Here is a 21,422-nt window from a genome sequence, read left to right as displayed (position 1 = left end):
TGACCGTGCTCCACGATGTTTGTAAGCAAAAGTTTGTCTTGTGTGTCCTCTTGTTTTTGTCCTCATCTGCCTCCCTACTGTGTCTCCCTCAACTTTGTTATGGTTGGTCTAGTCATGGATAGCAGCCCTAGTGCCCAGAAGACCTCATTGGGTTGCATTTGAAACATTCTTAGAGAAGGATTTGAGGGAGGTTCTGATTAGGGCACATATACTGATAGTGGGCCCCCAAATGGGCCCCAAGAGAAACCTGGGCAAAGATAGGGCAGTGTCTGCGAGGCAGAGTTACAGCTAAAGGCCCGAACAAGTTTCTGGCCCAAACATATACTCTTTGGGCCCTTATTAGAGATTGCCGTGCTCCTGTGTGGAAAACAAAAAGGTGGGGAAGCAAGGTGTAGTAAAAGACTTGAGGAAAGACAAGGAAGGCTATGAGTCCTTAAAAACTCCCCCACCGTCTTCCACTACAGCTGTGATTAATATTTGTGCTTTGTAGGCCTGGAAAGAGCTCCCAACAAAAGGAAAAAATTCGCTAGATCTTAAATCCATCAGACAAGGGCCTGAAGAGCCATATCTAGATTTTGTAGCTTGGTTGCTACAGGCAGTTAACAGATTAATTTATGCTTCAGGGGCCGTCCCTGCTGGTGGGCTGCTCTGTGTGTCCTGCACGGTGCCGCGCTTTGGGACTGGGGTCGGTGTGGAGAGCCCCTCATCCTGGGAAACGGGGCGGCAGGCAAACAGACACACAGGCCCACAGGGTTCCCCGGGGACGGCAGCCAAGCCACAGAAGGGGCATGTTCCTTGGTGCCAGCCCAAGGGGCTCATCTGTCCGCCACCCCAGGTTTGGCAGCAGCAAGTTTCCAACAGGCTTCTCTGAACTTTGAAAACAGGGATCCCAGGCGCAGGCCGTGAAGTGCTCTTGGAGAGTTGAAAAACACTGCCCTGTGCCCTGGCCACTTTGGCTCAGTGGTTGAGCTCGGCCTGTAGACCAGAGAGTCCCAGATTCATTTCCTGCTAGGGGCATGTACCACAAAAAAAAAAAAAAGAAAGAAAAAGAAAAAGAAAAGAAAAGAAAGAAAGAAAAACACTGCCCTGTGTAAACTTGCGCGCTAGGACGACGCTCCCCTTTCCTGTGTCCTTTTGTAAACCTGGGGTCAGAGGAAATGTTCCCATTCCTCTGCCCACCGTGGGACCCAAATACTGTCGGGGTTCCTTGGACACTTTTCACCGTGTTCTCCTGTTAGGCCTATTGGCCCAATTGGCTGAATTAGCAAAGGTGGTAGGAGCAGCCTTAAGGGAAACATGGCCCTCGGAGAAGGATCACCCTAGGAAGGGTCAGGATGGCAGGCCTAGGTCCCAATTAGGGATAGAAAAGACTAGGACTAAATCAGGTGTAGAGGATACTGGTGCAGCAGACTCAGTCCTGACTGGGCCAATGGGCCCCAACCTACCCGTGGACTTCAAAGAGGGCTATGGACCATGAGAGAAATACTGTGACTCATTCATTTCTGGCCATGCTGGAGTGCCCATATCCCCTACTTGGACGTGATCTTCTCCAGTGACTGTTCAAATGCTGGCCACTGCCACTCCAGGCCAGCCCACATCAAGTTCTAGAAGACGTTGGCCATCAATCCTGCCAGCCTACCTCCTATATGATGACCTGGAGAAACCTCTACAGGACTACCTGGAGGCAATCAGTACCGTGCAGACAGCCCGGTCAGACCTCAAGGATGTCCCGCTGCCATCATCAGATGAGGTATTGTTCATGGACGGGAGCGGCTATGTCCAGGAAGAAATCAGGTATGCTGGGACAGCAGTAGTAACTCTGGACCATGTCATTTGGTCTCAGTCATTAAGTAGGGGAACTTCAGCCCAATGGCCTGAACTCATAGCCCTAATCCAGGCTCTCCGATGGGGCAAGGAAAATCTGCTATAGACCAGAATCAATGGATGATGGACACTGCCTGATGGGAGGTTGTTAGTCCCAGAAGCCTTAGGTCGGACTTTAGTCAACCAGCTGCACCAGACTACCCACTTAGGTTACACCAAGCTTACTGAACTCCTGAGAGGCAGGTTATGTCCAGTAAAGTCACAGGGAAAGGGGGACGGCAGAGAGAAGCAGGAACGTGGATCTGAGTAGGGAGGAGGAGAAGGAAAGCTGGGCAATGTGCAGACCGCAGGTAGACTGAGCAAGCTCCCAGGTTACGTCAGGGAAAGCACTAGGAAAGACACAGAGGGTCTATGCAAGATAAAGAAAGATTAAGGCAGGAAGACAGGACCTTAAAGGAAACCTTAACCAAATTTACTTTAAAAACCGGTGGAGCCCTGGCCGGTTTGGCTCAGCGGTTGGAGCATCGGCCTGCGGTACAGAGAGACCCGGGTTCGGTTGCCGCTAAGGGCACGTACCTCGGTGGCAGTTTGTCCCCGGCCCTGGTTGGTCATGTGGGTGGCAGCCACTCGATGTGTCCCTTTCACATCGATGTTTCTATCTCTCTTTCTTCCTCTCTCTCCCTCCCACTCTATCTGAACAAAAAATGGAAAAATGTCCTCAGGTGAGGATAAATAAATAAATAATAATAATAAAAATAAAAACCGGTGGAAACTGGACCACTCTGCTCCCCCTCACCCTCTTACAGTTCTTTCAGGCCCTGCAGTCCGCCCTGAAAGCTGTCCACAAACTCGTCTGTGACGCCCTTCCTGTGCCCACCTTGGACCTTATGCACCCATTCCAGCCCGGGGACTCGATATGGTTCTCTGTGGACTCTGGCAAATGGTATCCTCTAAGCAGAAGACCAACCCTAACCAAACCCGAATCTGTTGGTTCTGCCTAAACCCCTCACCTCCATACTACATAGGATCGGCACAAACAGGACGACAGGAGAAACAACAGACTCCATCAGGAATCGGACAGTACTACAGGAACGGGAGAAAGCCCAATCAGCCTCCACTAATTGGTATGAGAATTTATTCACCTGGTGCCCTTGGCTCACTACCCTCATAACTTCCCTGGCTGGTCCCCTCACCCTCTTACTCCTGATGCTGACGTGCAGTCCTATTATAATCAATCGCATAGTTCAGTTCATCAAGGAACGCATTCAGACTGTGAAGCTCGTGGTCCTGAGCACTCCTTACCAGAGACTAGCCACGGCAGAAGAGACTGAAGAAACTTATCTAGATTCAAGGATTTGAATTAGCCCCAAGACCAGTGGGGAATGTGAAGGACAGACAATAGGACAATAAAACAAAAGAACATACAGCTACAGTACTGTGAAAACTTGTAGTTAAAAATTTCTCACTTGGGCCCTGGCCGGTTTGGCTCAGCGGTTAGAGCGTCGGCCTGTGGTCCAGAGAGACCCAGATTCGGTTCCCACTAAGGGCACGTACCTCGGTTGCAGTTTGTCCCTGGACCTGGTTGGGTCGTGTGGGTGGCAGCCACTTGATATGTCCCTTTCACATCGATGTTTCTCTCTCTCTCTCCCTTTCACTCTATCTGAAAAAAAAAAATGGAAAAGTGTCTTCGGGTGAGGATAAAAATAAAATAAAATGTTCTTACTATTAAAAAAAAAAAAAAATTCCCACTTGGTAGACCTTGCCCTGGACCCTAAGAGGATTACAGGAACTAGGCAGGAGGGAAGGAGATAGGCATCAGCCGGACCTGACCACTGTATTGTGCAAATAGAACTGCTTACCCCTCAGACATAATGGCTAACCGCAGATATCCATTTCTGTACATGTTTGCTTGCTCGCAGACCCTTAGCCCAATTTCTTAACAGGGGCTAAGAAAACTATCTAAGCAGCCCTCCCCCTGAGCTTGGGGCTGCTCTCTCCTCTGCGCAGGATGGGACAGTCGCTGTGTGGCTAATAAAGCTCTCTTAATTTGAACCCAGTTCGGAGTCTGAGTCTGGTCTGTCTCGTTGGTCTACAACATAACCATTGAATCATACTGGCCAGGGCTCTCCCATTATCTTAAACAGTTGTCCAGGGCAGCGGTGTGATCAGACTGAGAAAGACAGGGTGTGTGCAAGTTCTTCTTCAAGCCATGATCCACTTCTCACTTTAAAAGGAATATGAGCTTCTTTTGCAGGTAGATGATCTGGATACGTGGCTTTGCACCTGGTCATAGACTCAGAAAGGGAAAGACCTCCTAGAGGTGGAGAGAAAGGGAGACACCAGTGAAGAAGGACTGCAGAGTGAGGCTGCTCAGCCTGGAGACTGAAATGGGATGATGGGGACAGGGAGGCAGAGGGCTGGGGTCATCACCACATAGATTGGAAATAAGCATAGCTTCAGTCACCTTAAGTTACCTGCATTTTTACATAACTGCTTTATTTAGTAAATATCCAGTGAGGACCCAGGACTCCGTGCCATTTTCTAACCTGGAGATAAGCACCTGAGCAGAGCCGTCTCAGCTCACTGGCGCCCCCTTCTGTTGTATGGGGCACATGGCAGGGGCAGGTCCTGAAAGGAAGGTGCTTTTACTGAAGAAGAATCCACCTGAGAAGACAGAGAATGTCTGATCAAGGGATCCCACAAGAGGGAAAGACCAAGGGAATCGTGAAGATCCAGGTTGGCCCTAGAGACCATGGGGCATCATCTCACAAGTCCCTTATGAAATTCCTCCAAAACCAGGGTTCCGTGGTCAATAAGTTTGCGGAATTCTGCCCACTATATTTCCTCTTACAGATTCCTGATGCATTTTAGTATATCAAAGTCACCGAAAAGTCCTGCAATGAAGAAACGAATTTAACTTTCCCAAAAATCTGTGATCCTAGAGTCCTTTTACAAATAAAGTCCACTAACTTCACTTGGAAATGAGGTTCCACTGAAACCACTGCTGAAGAGGATTCATAGATGAGGAGGAGAGCTGGGAGGTCTTAGGATCAGTCAGGAGAAGGGGGAGTATGGTGGTCATCTTGGCTCGGTTTTTTATGCTGGGGCCTCAGGAGTTGGGAGCTCTCTTCCTCTCAAAATCCTGCCGGCTAGACTCAGATGATGATAATGATGGTAGCAGCTAGCATATACATAGTGCTTACTCTGTTTCAGGTATACATCTGAGTACTTGATGTATTAACTCATTTCATTTTCACAACAGTCTATAGGGTAGGTATAAATTTTTAGATATAAAAAAAATGAAGTTGAATTCTCATTCATTGCTGGTGGGAACGCAAAATTGGTACAGTCACTTTGGAAGACAGTTAGGCAGTCTCCCTGTCTGGTTATATAGATTAGGACACGTCTAAATTCAAATAATGCCCACAGGGCACCCGCGGGGTCTTCTGACAGCCTGAGAGAGCTGTTTCTTTTCTTTCTTTTTTTTTATCCTCACCTGAGGACATTTTTCCTTTTGTTGTTGTTGTTGTTGTTGTTGTTCAGATAGAGTGGGAGGGAGAGAGAGGAAGAGAGAGAGAGAGAGAGAAACATCAACATGAATGGGACACATCGAGTGGCTGCCACCCGCACAACTCAACCAGGGCTGGGGACAAACTGCAACTGAGGTATGTACCCTTATTGGGAACCGAACCCGGGTCTCTCTGGACCGCAGGTTGACACTCTAACCGCTGAGCCAAACCGGCCAGGGCAGAGAGCTGTTTCTTTAGATAAGTGAGGGTGTCCCTAGAGGAAAAAGGGATGACCACTTGTTTCTGAGGTTCTCCAGAGGCAGATGCTGAGGGGGATCAGGTGTGAGGGAGGGACGGCCAGTGTGAGGTGGGAACAGTGGGATGGCTGGCTCAGCCCGCTGCTCCTTCAAGGGGGGGTGGGTGCACAATAGAAGGGTCCAGGGAATTCCTCCTGAAGCAGGAGGCAGCCAGACCAAGGGCAGCACCATCCTTATTCTCTTTATACCAGGTGGTGTCTCCTTTTCTGACTGTCCCCAGGACGTGAGGACTTCCTCCCAGAGCCAGGAGGGGTGCTGTCCAAACCCTACAGCAGTGTGGCAGAAGCAGAGACCTGTGACCCCAGGTATGTGGAAAACACCCCCTACCAGGAGGGTCAGGGAAGATGAGGCCTCCAGGGGGCACCTCAGGAATCTCCTAAGGGCCAGAACCAGCCCCACACTGCTCAGTAGAGGGGCCCAGAGGACCGACCCACCCGCCCAGGTCATCTCTTCTTTCCCATTCAGGCCCAGCCTGCAGCTAATCTGCCTGAGAATCTGGAGGAAGGGTAAGGTATAAATATTTCTTGGTTTGGTCCATTTATTTGTTGACTGGCTGTTGCCGCAATGACGAGGTGGTGTTCCTGAAGGCAGGCTGGCAGGCACAGGTCTATTAGGGTTACTCGTGAGTAATGAGCTCCAGGAAGACAGGATTGCACTCCCCACCGCCATTCTACCCTCATTTCCACAACAAGGCCTGCATTGGGCCCGGGGCTCCGAGTCTGGGTCCCCTGTCCCCTTGGGCCATGGGTGGCCCAGTCAGCTGTTCTGTTTTCCTCCCCCAGCCATGCCTTGGGTGCCCCCACCCAATCCTGCCACTGATCTGGGCCTGCCTTCCTAGTGTTGCCTCAGATGATCCTGAGTCCAGCCCTTGCTGGCCCTACAGGTTCCCAGCCAAGCCAGGACCCAGGTTCCAGTGCTGTTCCCTAGGAAAGGATCAGTGTAGGGATCTTGTCCTTTCCTGGGCCTAAGCAAACAGGGCTGGTTATATGCCTGGGTCTTGCTGCCCACCTCCCAAGACCTTCCTACTCCCTCCTGCTTCCTAACCCCAGGGGCTTATTCTGGCCCCATGGGGAGCTTCCCTGTCTCCCCAGAACATTGAGGATCTCTAACATGAACCTCTCCAGCCAGCTGGGAGTGAGTGCAGTCACCTGGGATGCCTGCACTAGTCAAGATTCCCATTCTGACATACCAGGGAGTTGTGCGCTGTCGGGTGGATACCACTAGGGGGCTCCCTCTCTCAACTCTTCTGTCTTCAAGTTCCCTCTGAACCCCAAACCCTCTCCCACTTCCACCTCATGTTAGGTCCCTGGTGAATCTGATGCGACCTTGCTCTCCCAGTCAGGGCTGGGTCAGCCTGGCCATTTCATGGCTAGAAGCTGGAGGACATAGTGTTTTATTTTGGACCTTGAGTTTGTTGCATAGTCCTGACTCCTTCACTCCCAACATTTCTGATTGTCTTTTTTTCTTGCAGTTTCTTGTTTATTCTATTTTTCTAATCCATTCCATTCCATTTCACAGCCTGAAGCCTGCTGACTTACTCATCTGATTGCTTTCTGGTCCTGCCACATTGTCATCTTCGAATCTCTTCACGTCCCACTGATTTCACTGTTTTTGTCTTCTGAATCTCCGGTTTTCTGAATCTTCACCCTGGACTTGCAGGAATGCAGGCTTACGTAATGTATTACTTTTTTTTTTTTTTATTGCTGCTGTAACAAATTACCACACACTCAGTGTTCTAAAGCAACATGTTTATTGTCTTATAGTTTGTAGGCTAGAATTCTGACAAGTATGTCACTGGGCTCAAATAAAGGTGTCATCAGGGCCGCATTCCTTTCTGGAGACTCTAGAGAACCCATTACTTCACCTTTTTCAGCTTCTAGAGGCCGCCCTCAGTCCTTGGCTCGTGGCCCTTCCTCTGTCTTCAAAGCCTGCAATAGTGGGTTGTGTCATTTTCATATCACATCATTCAGACTTCCTCTTCTGACTCCTTCTTCCAGTTTTAAGAGCACTTGTGATTACATGGGGCTCCGCTGGATAATCCAGGAAAATCTCCCATCTCGAGTCCTTAATTTAATCACATCGGTAGAATCCCATGGGGGTCAGGAGAGGCATGCCCACACCCAGCACCCCTGTCCTCTAGGGGTCCAGTGCTAGGGCACATTCCCCATGGTTTCTCAGAGGGCCCCACACAGTCATTTCCTCTTTCAGAAAAAATGTCGATTCTTCTCTCTCTGCCTTAGTTTCCCCACTCCTTACTGGGGCTTCTTATTATTACCTCACAAATAAACTACCTGCACCTCAGTCCTGGTCCTAGGTCAGCCTTTGGGGGACTGCAGTAAGACCAGGAGCACCTGGTGTCTGTGATGGGGTCACTGGCATAAGCACGGGGGTGTTTGGGGACATTTCCTCCCAGTACCCCCACTCCAGTCTTCTGAGCTCCCAGGTACCCTGGTGCTACCAATGTCCTTCCATAAATTATCTTTCTGATTGAGCTAACCCAAGAAGGTTCTGCTGTTTGCAACCCAAACCCATCATAATACAGATGGGTGGAGATTTAGGAGTTAAGGAGTGGTGTTGGGGTGGACAGGACCCAGGTGACCATGAGGGTGTCCAGAAAGCCACCTGAGTCCATAGAATGTTCAAGCATCCACTAGAATATGCAAATATGTTTATTAGAAACAGGACAGAAGGGGCCTGGGCCCGGTGCAGCAGACAGCCCTGACTCTCGGGGCTCTGTTGGGTTCAGGCTGGCTGCAGGAGTGGGGCCATCCAGAGGAGGAGCAGCAGCAGCAGCAGCCAGAGCTGTGGCCTGTGAATACTGCTGCGGGAAATCAGGGTCCGGATCCACTGGTAGTGGGTACTGACGTTGATGTAGACACCGGGCCGGTTGGGCCTACCACAGCCTATTCCCCAGCTCACGACTCCAACTTGATACCACAGCCCTTCCTTTTCACAGGCCAAGGGTCCTCCTGAGTCTCCCTGGGGAGCAGAATGAGTGAGCATGGCCTGGGGCAGGATAGGAGGGGTTAGCAGAGGAGTAGGGAGAGCAGGAAGGGCTGTGGAGCTGGGCAGACTGGGCTGGGCAGACTGGGTACAAATCTTACTCCTCCCCCGGGAAGTGACCGAGTTTCTGCATCTGTGAAGTGGGGCAATAGTCTCAAACCCTTGGGTTGCCATGAGGACCAAATGATACAGGTGGCTCTCAGTCCTGGGGCTGGGTTGGTGAGAGATTAGGACCCAGAGGTCCTGGTTGGGGTGGGGAGAACACTCACGAAGCAGGCGTCCTTGGTGCCTTGAGGATCACCAGCACAAACCATGTCTCCCCAGATGGTCTGGCGGTAATAAGGCTGTGAGTAGAGGTAGTTACACATGGTGGTGTTGATGATGCCAACCTGCACTTCCTGGAGGGTGTAGGGATACGGCAGCCCTACATAGGAGTTGAGGGGACAGAGAAAAACAGCATCCTGAGCCTCTCCTCTGCATCTGGTTGGGAGAAATGGTGTTTATGACAGGGCAGGGGCTGGGGCCAGGGGAGGGCAGGGTCCCTGGGGTACCCATAGTGCTTTGATGAGTCCTCTGCTGGACAGGCTGTTACAGCTCCTCCCTGATACTCAGTTTCTTTGTATGCAACATGCAGGTGACAGCCCCTGCCAGAGCCAGTGGAGAGAGACCTTTGCATGCACAGGGGAGGAGGCTAACACAGCTGAGATGTTTTAGGATGAATACATTTCAGAGCCTGAGCCAAGAGCTTTCCTATGCACTTTTTTTTTTTTTTTAATTAATCCTCACCTGAGGACATTTTCTCATTGATTTTTAGATAGAGCAGAAGGGAGGGAGGGAGAGAGATAGAGAAACATCAATGTGAGAGAGACACATCAATTGGTTGCTTCCCACACGACCCAAACCAGGGCTGGGGATAAAACCTGCAACCCAGGTACGTGCCCTTGACCAGGAATCAAACCCGCGAACCTCTGGTCCGCAGGCCGACAGTCTGACTACTGAGCCAAACCAGCCAGGGCTCCTATGTACTCTTAGTGCTCCCACAGCACCCCCAGGCTGCAGCACAATCGTGACCCATTTTCAGGTAAGGAAAGATGCACCTGAGAAATGGCAGAGCCTGACATGAACCCAGGTCCATCCAATTCCTAAGTCTGGGCTGAGATCACTGCCTTATTGGGCAGAGGATAGTGACCACAATAACACCAAAAGCTGACGTGTCAGCAGAGCCTCTTGTCTGCCAGGCACTCTGCTAAACCCTCTGTGTGAATACTTTTCAACCTCAGAGCTACCCAATGAGGTGTGGACTGTTATTACTCCATTTTACAGGTCAGGAAGTTGAGGCACAGTTAGATGAAGTGCTTGTGCAAGGTCTTCCAGCTAGCACATGGCAGAACTAAGCTTTACACCAGGCAGGGAGGCTCCAGAAGTCACCTGCCACCTGCCACCTGTGAGAATGAGTGTGGAGCCTGGGGCTGGATGTGACTACCTGTGAGCCTTGGGCCAGGGAGGGAGCAGCGTCTGCCTGGCTCACACCATGTGGCCCTTTGGGGCCAGGGAGGTCTATAGCAAGACACTCTATTCAGTCCCTTCCAGGGGAAAGGAAAGGACCCTGACTCTAGAGGAAGGCAGGTCGTGTTGACTCCTCTATCCCCTCTGCCAATTCCAGATGTGTGATGTAGGGAGAGCCCTAGCTTCTCTACTGACTCCTTCTGGGACTTTGGGCAATTTCCATACCCTTGTCAGCGTCTAGGTGTAAAAATATTCCCAGCCTCATTTGCAGGTAAGCTCCTGAAGGAAGATAAATGGTACCCTGCTCACTCCTGAGTCCCTAGAGCCTAGAACAGTGCTAGGCACGGTGTGCAGGCAGGAGCTTCCTCTGTTGTTATTACTATTGTTAAGGGTGAGGCAGGAGTCCAGGGAGCAGTATAAGGGGAAGTCCAGGCAGAGGGCCTGTGCCTCCCCTACCCCAGGCACCTGGGGAAGGCTGTGCCCTGCGGTTTCTGGGGATTCATGGTGTGAGATTAGCAGGTGGCTGCTTGTGTTGGCTCAAGGACCTCCTGCTGAGCCAAAGTTGGAGGATAGCTTGAAATTGTGAGGATAGAGAAATGGGCTCAGCACTCCAGAAGGGTAGGCCAACTTGAATAGATAAAGAAGGTATTGAGGAGCCAGAGTGGGGAGATTGGATACCTGGGGGTGGGGTGGGCACCAGGCTGAGGCCTTTCTGACATGCTCTCCCGTCTCACCCCCACACCCCTGTAGGATGGGAGTAAGCTTGGGTCAAGCTGGTCTCCCTCTCACCACTAGCTTCTGGCTCACAGTCTCGGGGGGGGGGGGGGTGCGGACTGAGTGTCAGTATAGAAAGTCCTGCCCTCTCAGGGAGGCAGGAGTCAACAGCAGGTGGGAAGAGAATGTTGAGCAAGCACACAAAGGGTCCCAGCCATGCGGAGACTAGGGTGGGGCTGGTGCAGCTGGAATGGGGTGGAGGGTCATGCCCCTGCTCCCCATCCCCAGACCCAGCACTTGTTCCCAGCCTTACCCTCACTTTCTTGGATGTTCCCCCAGCCGGTCACCCAGCAGTCATTCCTGTCCTGGAATTCAGTAGAAGAGGCCAGGACACAGATGGGCTGGATGTAATGACTATAGGTGACAGCCGAGGACAGCTTCAGCATGGCAATGTCATAAGTTGAACCACCCAGATACTTGGGGTTCAGAAAGATCTGCTCTATCCCATAACGGTTGCGATAGGCCTTCAGGTTCCAGATAGACGGTGAGGCAGACAGCTCGCCAAACTGGACTGACCACTGATAGGGCTCCCGGTAGCTGGCAGAGAGGAGAGAGCAGTCAGGAAGCCTTATCAGAGGGGGAGCCACCAGGGCACACCTGGGCCTGCTCCCAAGAGTTCTGAGAGCCCAGAGAAGCCAAAACCACCACCTCAAAACCTGGGGACTTGAGAGCTGGGGGCAGGTCAGACCTCCCCCTGTGGTCTGCTCTGGCAAGTCACTTAACCAGCCTGTCCCCTCTCAGAGCTATCCTAAAAAAAGAATGAGCAGGTGCAGAGGTGTCAAAGTGGACCGCTCAGCTGAGTGGAATCAAAACAGCTTTAGGGGTGCTGGCAGGTGGGGCTCAGCAGTTAGAGCATCGGCCCACGAACCAAAGGGTCGCAGATTCAATTCCCAGTCAAGGGCATGTTCCTGGGTTGCAGGTTTGATCCCCAGCCCCAGGCAGCAGCCAATCCACGTGTCTCTCTCACATCGATGTCTCTCTCTCTCTGCCCTCTTCCCCCTATTCTATCTAAAAACCAATGAAAAAATATCCTCAGGTGAGGATTAACAAAACAAAAAAACAGCCGTAGGGGCCACTGCCCAGGCCGGGCTCCGTGCCCAGCACTCACCCACCCCAGCCCCTTCCTGCCACCTGTGGTACACCTCCACCTGGAGTTGGGATGAGGAAGGTGACGGCTAGTAGTGCCATTTGGGAAAAAGAGAACAGGAAAGAGAAAAGAACAAGATACACAAATGTGCACAGGAATGTTCTAGAAGACTTCTGAAAAAAATTGAACTGGCTTCCCTGCAGGAGCACCATTGGGAACTATGGGTGTGACCAGCTGCAGCGGGGCCTGGGGCTCAGAAGAACAGGACGGTCCATCCGTGTATAAGGTGAGTGGTGCAGACCCAGGGACCTGTTCAATGGGCCACCACTCCCAGACTCACCTTTCAAAGCAGTGGGCTGCTGAGAGCACCCAGCGCCGGTTGAGCAAGCTCGCCCCACAAGTGTGGAAACCCCATATGCGCAGGCTGCCCTGCCAAGGCCAGCGCCCGAGCGTCGCGTCCTTTCCACCCACCACACGAGACCCCACGGCTCGTCGGCCACATGGCCCTGGGATCGACAGACGGATACTGGGCTCAGCTGCAGGAGACAGGCCCATCTGCCCACCCTCGCCCACAGTGGAGCGCCAAGGGAAGGGGCTCCCCAGGAAACCACGCGCATCCTGGGGTCATGCAGCCAAGGGAAAGGAGGACGCTGGGGACCCGCCCCACGTGGTCTGCAGGCGCCCGCCCCTCCCCCCCCCTCCAGGGGCCCATCAGTTACATGCAAGCAACGACGAGTTCTCGAAACCTGGGGAGAAAGAGATGAAAAGATGAGGCGACTTTGCACTCTAGCCCGGGTGCATTGCGCAGGGAAGCGAGCGTCCTGGGCGCGTCACCTGCAAACAGCGTGTCCTCTTCCGACCACCCTAGGGGGAGAAAAGAAAGTGAGCTCCCCTCGGTCTCCATGCCCCCCATCCCACTCCCATCACCCCTAGGTCGGCGGGCGTTTTCGGTCTGAGCTCACCCAGCATGTCGAGTTCCACTCGCACCAACAGCTGTACCAGCAGCAACACCACGACCTGAGAGCCCATGGCCTCCTCTTCTGCCTTTTGGCGCCCCCTCTGCTTCTGCCTGCTCCAGAGCCCGGCCGAAGCGCCCCCTGTGGGGGACCGGAACCCTGGCTGCCACGTTCTCTAACCTTGACCTCTCTGGGTCAAAGGGCTTTGGGGAACATCTGACCTCACAGCGCCCCAGCTTTGAGTTTCTCCCCAACCACATCCCCAGGAACTTATGCACCTAAACAATCCCTTTCTTGCCTGCAACCCTGGGATTCTGGCTGCCCCCTATTCTACCCACTCCTTCTAGGAAGGATCAAGCACCTGGCCCTCAGCCAGGATTCCCACGAAAGCACACTAACAAGTCTTCATTGAGGCCCGTTGTGGGCTTGGACTGTTAGGCTGGCCCAGGAAGGGAGATCCCTCACAAGACTTGTAAGAAATGATGGCCTTGGGTCCTGACTCTTCCTGAGGCGGCTAGGCTAGTCCCCACTGCCCCTGGTGGCAGGCCTCAGCCCTTCTCATCCTCCTCCTCTGGATTCAGTCTTGAAAGTTGAATCCATCTTTCGCATACTTACTTTCCCCAGGTTCTGGGGGGAGGAAATCACCAGAATGGGAGAGAGATCCCACTAGGTTGTCTGTCCCAGTGTTCCTGTGACCAGTGACTCTGTATGGGGTCCCAGGAAGGCTGTGCCTGGTAGCTCTCTCTGTGTCCTGAATGCCTCCAGGGTTATCATGGAATTCACAGTGATAAGTCACCCAGCATCGGCTCCTGGGAGTCCCTCCAAGCTGGGACTCGCACCAACAGCTGCACCAGCAGCAGCACCCCGACAGGAGTGCCCATGGACTCCAAAGCGGGGGCTGTAGAGGGTGGGTGGCCCATGCCATGCTGCCCCAGAGGAGGAGGTGAGAGCTGTGGAAGGGTGTGACCACTCCACTAAGCCATGGGTGAGATAACCAGGCTTAGGTTGAGGGTTTGGGGTTGTCTTAGGACAGAGGCTGAGGCTCCAACCCAAAGCATCTCAACCTGCCTTTCCCTCCTGTCTCTTCTGCCCTGTGAAGTGGTCTACAGGGTCCCCCATTCGCACACCCGCCTAGCCTTTGCCTGAGGTCCCAGGCCTGTGCTCCCTCCTCCAGCTGCCAGCTGACGTATCTCCAGCCGGTTCCCAGGCGTCCCTGAAGAGATAGGTCAGAAGAAGAGGGAGAGATACACAGCAAGCTCAGCCTGGCCTGAGCCTTTGCCATTTATGCCCAGGGTGATGTGGATTCACCCTCAGCCCTGCCCATGACCCCCAGGTCTGCCCATGGCACTGAGATTGAATACTCCCCCCCAGGTCTACGCGTGACCCTGGGGTTGACCCCCTGCTCTGACTCTAGGACCTCCCAGATGTGTTGCTCTGCTACCCATTGAGTGTGGTGACAGAGCTGCTAGGGACAGTGGGCTCGGGCAAGACCTGCAGCTTGCAGCCCTTATTTTCCCTGTCTGAAAAATGGAAATAATAATGTGCATCTCTCAGAGCTACTGGGAGATCCTTTCGCACTCTCCCAGCCCCCAAGATATGGGGAGGACGCCTGCAAAAGGTATGGCCCTCTGCCAGGTCATCTTTATTGCTTTCAGACAGACATGCCTGCAAAAGGACCAGCCCAGCACAGGGGGCTGGAAACCTCAGGTCCAAGAGTCCCAGAAACCCCCAAAGGAATCCTTGAGCCTGGGCACATGCTGGAACTCAGCCATGGATAGTGGGCAAGAAGCAGGGAACACGAGGATCTGTTCCTGGGGTGGGGTGAAGCGGTCCACAGGCTGGCAGGGATTGCGAGAGGGTGGCTTAGTGCCCATGGGAGACATATGAAATGTCTGAAGAGGAAGAGATGTGGGGGTATTGCAGTGGGGAGACTTCTGAAGGGAAGGAGCCAGAGAAGGTCCCTGGAGGACAAAGGATTGATGGATGGTGGAAGGCAGTGTTCTGGGGAGGGCTTGGGGCAAATCCCTGTGAGAAGCTGCTCACTGCAGGGAGCAGAGTGAGGGCATGAATTTGAAATGTGGGGACCGAGGTCTCAGGGTTGAGCTGCTTTATTAGGCAAGCCCCAGGGACAACAATAAGGCAACGAAAAAGATCCCAGCAGGGCTTGGAGAGAAGCTTCTGTCATCTGGGGCTGAGTTCTGGATTGTGCTGAGAATCCATGTGGTGTAGACACTGACATTGGTGTAAACACCTGGCCTCTTGGGGAGGCCACAGCCAGAGCCCCAGCTCACTACCCCAGCCTGGGTCCAGACACCATCAATGTCACAGACCAGGGGGCCTCCGGAGTCACCCTGGGGAGAAAGAAGAAGTCCAGAAGTATAGAGCCAGAGGGCTGGACTGCTCAGGGCCAGCTGCCCTCCTTACACAGGGGGGAAGTTGAGGTTCACAGCACCCCCTGCCCAGTCCCACCAACCTCCCTTCGGTACTGCTGACCAGGCCTAGTAGACAAAGCATCTGTGGCTTGGATGTTTCAGGAAGGCAGCAGGGTTGGCTGGTTTTGGAATTTAGGGATGACATCTCTGGCAGGTGGAACAAGCAATGTATTGGGAACACCCTATTCTCTGCATAAAGCTGTGTTTTTCAGAGTAGGCCTCGGAAGAGCACTTCTGTATTGCTAATAGTACTGTTTGCTTCATTTTGATGAAAAAATATGAGATAAAATAATACTAAGAGGCAATGGGAGAAAAAGTATGTTTTGCTAACAAGAACAATCAAAGAAAAAGACAAGACCAATCCAGCTCAGACGTAACCTACTCCTTAGGAAAATTAGCTCAAAGCCTCTGAGTGTTGCCTGGCCACTGTGGCTCGGTGGTTGAGCATAGACCCATGCACCAAGAGGTCACCTGTTTGATTCCTGGTCAGGGCACATGCCCAGGTTGTGGGCCTGATCCCCGGTGGGGGGCATGCAGGAGGCAGCCAATCAGTGTTCTTTCTCATTGATGTTTCTATCTGTCTCTCCCTCTCCTCTCCTCTCTCTCTAAAAATCAATAAAGAAAAAAAATTTTTTTTTAAAGATCATTCTTTTGTGGGGGGCCTCTGAGTGTTATATTTAGGAAAGAAAAAATAAATTCCTAGCCTCAAAGGAAAAGCTTTAGGGAGAGGACTATGTCAGTTTGCTTAAGCACACTTTCAACGTATTCCATGTTCTGATAATATTTATATGACATTTGAAAGGGAGAAAGGGTTCAGGAATGCTTTTTTGTATTTTTGAATTGACCTTTGTATTTAAAAAAAACATTGCCCCCATGTGCTTTGGGGCTCCCACTGGGGGTGCTTGCTCACCCCGCAGGCGTCCTTCTCGCCACTCTCAAAGCCAGCACACAGCATGTCGTCCAGGATGATGGGCTTCTGGCTGGGGGTGGCAGAATTCTCATGGTAGTAGGTGTCACAGGTCTGGGTGTCAATGAGGGGCAGCTGCAGCTCCTTCAGGGTGAAGGGTGGAGGGAGCGCTGGGGTGGGGAGCAGAGGGCAGAGCTCAGAGGGGACACTATGGTCTACTAGCTCTCGACTGGCTTTCCCACATTTCGACGGATTGATGACAAGAAGTCATTTCTGCATGTTGCTTCCCTGCTTCCTGAGGAACAGCAACCTGCCTTTGTGCTCAGGAAACCCCAATGAACATGTCAGGGTGACAAGGTGAGCCAGTGTTTAACACACAAAACACCAGGAAGACACGTTCTCTTCTTCCCCGAAGTAGGGCGTGCACAGGGGTGGGCTGGCCCCTCAGCCTCCCTCCCAGTGCCCGGGCAGGAGAGTGGGATGGCTACACAGTGGGGGCCAAGGCAAGGGCTGAGACCTGGTTTCAGGGCCTGGCTCTGGCCGTGGACTGTGGTCAAGTCACTTCCACCAAATAGCCCTACTCTTCTTGGCTTTCCAAGGGTCAGGTCAAAAGTGGGTTGAATAGTACCCCCTCAAAATTTCATGTCCACCTGGAATCTCAGAATGTGACCTTGATTGGAAATAGAGGCTTTGCAGATGTAATTAGTTAGGATGAGGTCAGACTGGATTAGAGTAAGAGTGTCCTTCTAACAGACAGAAAAGGAGGGGACATGGGAGACATACAAGGAGAGGGCCCAGTGAAGGCCGAGGCAGGGAGCAGAGTGATGCAACCACCAACCAAGGAGCCACCAGAAGCTGAAAGAGACAGGAAGGAGCCTTCCCGAGAGCTTCTGAAGGGAGGAAGGCCCTGTGACACCTTGATTTCAGATTTCTGGCCTCAAGAACTGGGAGAGAATGAATTCCTGTTGTTTTAAGCAACCCAGTTTGTGGTCATTTATCATGGTAGCCCCAGGACACTAATCTGAGGTGATATTGCAAACATGATGATGATGATGATGACGACGACGACGAAGACGACAATGGTGACCATGATGATGACAGTTACTAATAAATATTGAGAACCCACTCTTGCTCGGCCCTGTTGGAAATGCCTAAAATATGTCCTCCCATGCAAGCCTCACATCGACTGCATGAAATTAGCACTCTTGAGATCTCCACTTACTGGAGGAGGAAACCACAACCTGGCAAGGCTGATGCAGGTCACTCAGCCAGGATGAGGCCAGGAAGTCAGGCTCTGACCCAGCCCCGTGTGGACAGGGGTGATGGTTGAATTCTATGGGTAAACACATAGATGGCACAGGCCCTAGCCCATCAGAATGGTCTGGGCCCCTGTTGGGCCAGCATCCCAGAGCCCTCTGCTGGGCCTGGCATTAATCCTTTGGTTATTGGATGCTGGGAGGATGCATTGGGGAGCCCAAGGTGGGGTCTGGAGTGGTGAGCTGCTTCTGCATTGGCTGGGGCTGTGCCATGTTCAGCCTGAGTGAGAGTGGTGGCAGGTGTATCTGTCCCTAGGGAGCATGTCAGGACCAGCCTCCACTGAGTCACGCCCACCCGCACCCCTCCCACCAGCTCTGGATGTCCTTACGTAGATTTATGTTGATATTCCCCCAGCCAGTGACCCAGCACCAGGTGCCATGACCCAGCGGGTCTCTGGGTTTGGGGAGGCAGACTGGAAGGATGAGGTCACTGAAGATGACCGGGGAGGTCAGCTGCACCAGGGCGATGTCCCCACTGCTGTGTATGTGCATGTAGCTTGGGTGGCTGATGAACTTCGCCACAGCCCGGAGTTGCTGGGGCTCGCTGGCGTCAGGGTAGGAGGAGATGGTGCCCAGCAGCACGTAATAGGCAGACAGTGGCTGGCTTCTGGGACCAGAAATCAAGGGGGTCAAGGGGGTCATGAGGCTGTGCCCAGGTCCAATGGGCAAGGGCTAAGGATAATCTTGATTTGAGGATTTTTGTGTGTGAATGGAATACATGCCAGCAATGACAAGCACCTTGTTTAATCCACAAGCAACCCTGAAAGGTGCCCACTTTTCCCTCTTTTTGGTGGGAGGTGAAGTCACTTGTCCAAAGGCTGCCCGGCTGGTAAGTAATGGACTTGAGGCCTTGGATTTTCAAGGGACACCTTAACATGGGAGCTTTTGGTTTCTGGGAAATGAATACTTTTTGGGGGAGGTCCAGTGCTGACTCTGTCTCCCCCCCCTACTCTCTCTCCACTGCCCAGCTTGGGGGTTGGGGGAATCCTAAGTGGATAAGTAAGACCCGAGGAGGACACATTCCTCACCTGCCACCTGCCCAGGCTTCTATTCTAAAAGAAAAGGGAGGGTGTTGGGGAGGGGTAATGGACAGGTCCCAGCTGGCCATGGCTCAGATCCTCACCGGTCGAAGCAATGAGCTGCAGTCAGCACCCAGTCCTCGGTGATCAAGGAGCCCCCGCACACATGCTGTCCATACTCCCTCAGGCTGACCTGCCATGGCCACTGGCCCGGCTTGGCATCCTGCCCTGACAGGATTCGGCCTGATGCACGTGGGCGTCCACACACTGCAGAGTAAGGCAGTGTTCTGAGTTATACCAGGTCCCCTCTGTGCTCTCTTCACCCTACAGACTCGCCCTCATTTATCCCTGCCCCTTGTGAGCTGACATTTTGTTCCCTCTGATGCAGGACCCTCTTTTTAAGGGAGGACTTATGATCCTGGGGGGAGGTGCACAGCAGCTGAGTTGGGGAAGGTGAGACCTGGGGGCCTGGATTGCTCAGCCCAGCTTAGTGGGGACAAAGAAGGCCAGACCAGCTTGGCCGGGGCTCTAGGGGGGTCTGAATGCAGGGCAGGGCATGTGATACAAAATGCTCCTGGTAGTAGGATTTTGGTGGAAGTCATGAGGGCGCTGTGTATGGGGGAGTGGATCCCAGCCCCAACATTTGGGTTTCTTAGGGGACCTACCCAAGTACAAGGCTACCAGGGCGGAGCTGGGACTACATACCTCTCTTCATCTGTCCCCTGAAACCCAGGCTCTTTCTCCTGCAGTGCCTGTCTCCCACCCTGATATTTGTCCTACCTGAGTCCAGGTTTATCGCTGTGGCATTTGTCGGGGAGAGGTTGAATAGGAGAGCTGAAGGGCTTCCTTGCAGGAGGGAGAACAGGATGATCATGAGGGTCAGCTCCATGGTACCTTCCAGCTGCCACTTCCGGGCTGGCTCTTAGGGTCAGAGTCCTCAGACACACTTAGCACAGGAAAGATGATTGCAGCTCGAGCCCAAGTTTTCGGGCTCACCCTGGGGTGGGGCTGATACCTCCACTCCATATCCTCAGGCCTCTGGCCCTGGCACTGTTCCTGGGCACAGGGACCCTGGTCTCATCCACATCTTGGCAGGACCCTCAGGCTTTCCCTCCCCGGTCCTGGCCCTGGCATCACAGTACCAACCTCTCCCACTAACGACAGGGCAGTTAGTGTATGCTGGCACTCTGCCAACATGCTATGTACCTATTGGCTGATTTCCCAGGAGCTATTATGATCCCCAACCTACAGCAGAGGAACCGAGGCTCTGATGGTTGAAGGACTTGCTCAAAGCCCTACAGGTGGTAAAGCCAGATAAATCTACCGGGTGCTATGTGTGGTGCTCAGCACCCCTGGGAGGGGTGGGGGTGGGGAGTAGAACTGCAGACTCTGGGGCACATCCCACTTTGCACCCTCAAGCATTCACTTTCAACCTGGGGCTCTCGAGGGCCTGAGGTGGATCAGGATGTCTGGGTCCTGAGAAGGGACCCTTTATTCAAGGAGGTGGAGTAGCTGGAGGAGGTGAGGGATTCTCAACCTGAGAAGATGATGCCCTAATGCTATTCTCCTCTGGCGTCAAATAGCAGGCACCTTGGTGGCCATCGTCCCTGTCCTGCAGCTGTGACCCAGGCCTCTTGGTCAGGGGCCTCACAGAAGCTGCGTGGGCCAGAAAGAGCTGATCAGCCTTGAGCACTGCGGGGAAGGACAGTGGGAGTCTTCTCCTGATTCCTAAGTTGTTTCCACTTGCCGAAAAGTACCCATCCCTCTGGTTCCGCCACCCCATCAACCTAGCCTCCAGGCAGCTCTCCCTCCACAAGGCTTATTACCCTTGGTGGGGGGCACAGAGGCTTGATTTAGGCTAAAATTATGCCTAAAAGAGACATCGATGCGAGAGAAAGACACCGATTGGTTGCTGCCCACAGGACCCCGACCGTGTCTGGGATCAAACCTATAATCCAGATACGTGCCCTTGACCAGGAATCAACATTTTGGTCCATGGGCCAATGCTCTAACCAGTGAGCTAAACCTGCCACAACACCAATATATTGCTTTGAATCAAAACAAAAGGAAAATAAAACATTTATGATGCCAGAGGGAGGGTTCTTGGCTACACAGAAAAGAATTCAAGATTTGAGCCAGACAAGGGGTTAAAGTAGAAAAGCAAGTTTTATTGAGCAGAGAGGACAAGCAAGAAAAGCCACTTCACAGATAGAGTGGCGGTCTCTCCTCATAAGAGAAGGAAGAGAGACCCCAACCATCTCTAGAGGTTGAGCTTTTATCTGTTTGCAGTTTCTATGGAACATTCCTGGTATGGGGAAACATACCAGAGTAGAAAAAACCGTTGGGATTAACTTTAACCTTTACCATGTGTATTTTGTGGTCTGTTCTCCCTTTACGGTGTGGTGAACAGGAAGGTACAGGTGAGGAGCTCTTAATCAGTCTTTGCAGGAATTTTCTTTGTCCAAAGGCTCTTAGTGGTCTGCTTGCCTCTCCAGTCAGCGAGGGTCGGTCAGCACGTAGCAGGCCCCTGACTTAAAACTCTGTTTGAAGTTAGTTGATTTGTATAGTTCTCACACCCCTTTCCTATATTATTTAGAAAGTAGAAAAAATTAAATTTCTTAACTTACTTGGCCTTATTGGAATATACTTACTAGAATACTTGTAAAGTAAGTAGTAAACTAATTCCATTAACAGTATCATTGATTTTTGTGACTACAAAAAAGTTTTTTTAATGATTCATTGTACCTTATGGGGATGAAGACACATCCTATT

General features: G+C 52.3%; 2 protein-coding genes across 2 annotated transcripts; both read right to left on the bottom strand.

Moving 5' to 3' along the window:
* Positions 1-8,392: 8,392 nt before the first annotated feature.
* On the bottom strand, positions 8,393-13,049 carry LOC118642151 (testisin-like). Its single transcript, XM_036279752.1, has 7 exons — positions 12,983-13,049; positions 12,855-12,884; positions 12,740-12,766; positions 12,361-12,526; positions 11,187-11,470; positions 8,923-9,077; positions 8,393-8,629 (listed from the first exon to the last, which is right to left on the bottom strand). Exons 1-7 carry the CDS (start codon positions 13,047-13,049, stop codon positions 8,393-8,395), a joined length of 966 nt encoding a protein of 321 aa, XP_036135645.1.
* A 2,038-nt stretch (positions 13,050-15,087) lies between these two features.
* Positions 15,088-19,539, bottom strand: LOC118642150 (serine protease 33-like). Its single transcript, XM_036279751.1, has 5 exons — positions 19,431-19,539; positions 18,755-18,917; positions 17,961-18,238; positions 16,319-16,485; positions 15,088-15,327 (listed from the first exon to the last, which is right to left on the bottom strand). Exons 1-5 carry the CDS (start codon positions 19,537-19,539, stop codon positions 15,088-15,090), a joined length of 957 nt encoding a protein of 318 aa, XP_036135644.1.
* Between the last annotated feature and the right edge of the window lie 1,883 nt (positions 19,540-21,422).

Source organism: Molossus molossus, unplaced genomic scaffold (assembly GCF_014108415.1).
Source record: "Molossus molossus isolate mMolMol1 unplaced genomic scaffold, mMolMol1.p scaffold_m16_p_3, whole genome shotgun sequence".
Taxonomy (NCBI): Eukaryota; Metazoa; Chordata; class Mammalia; order Chiroptera; family Molossidae; genus Molossus; species Molossus molossus.
This window is presented reverse-complemented; position numbering and strand designations above follow the sequence as displayed.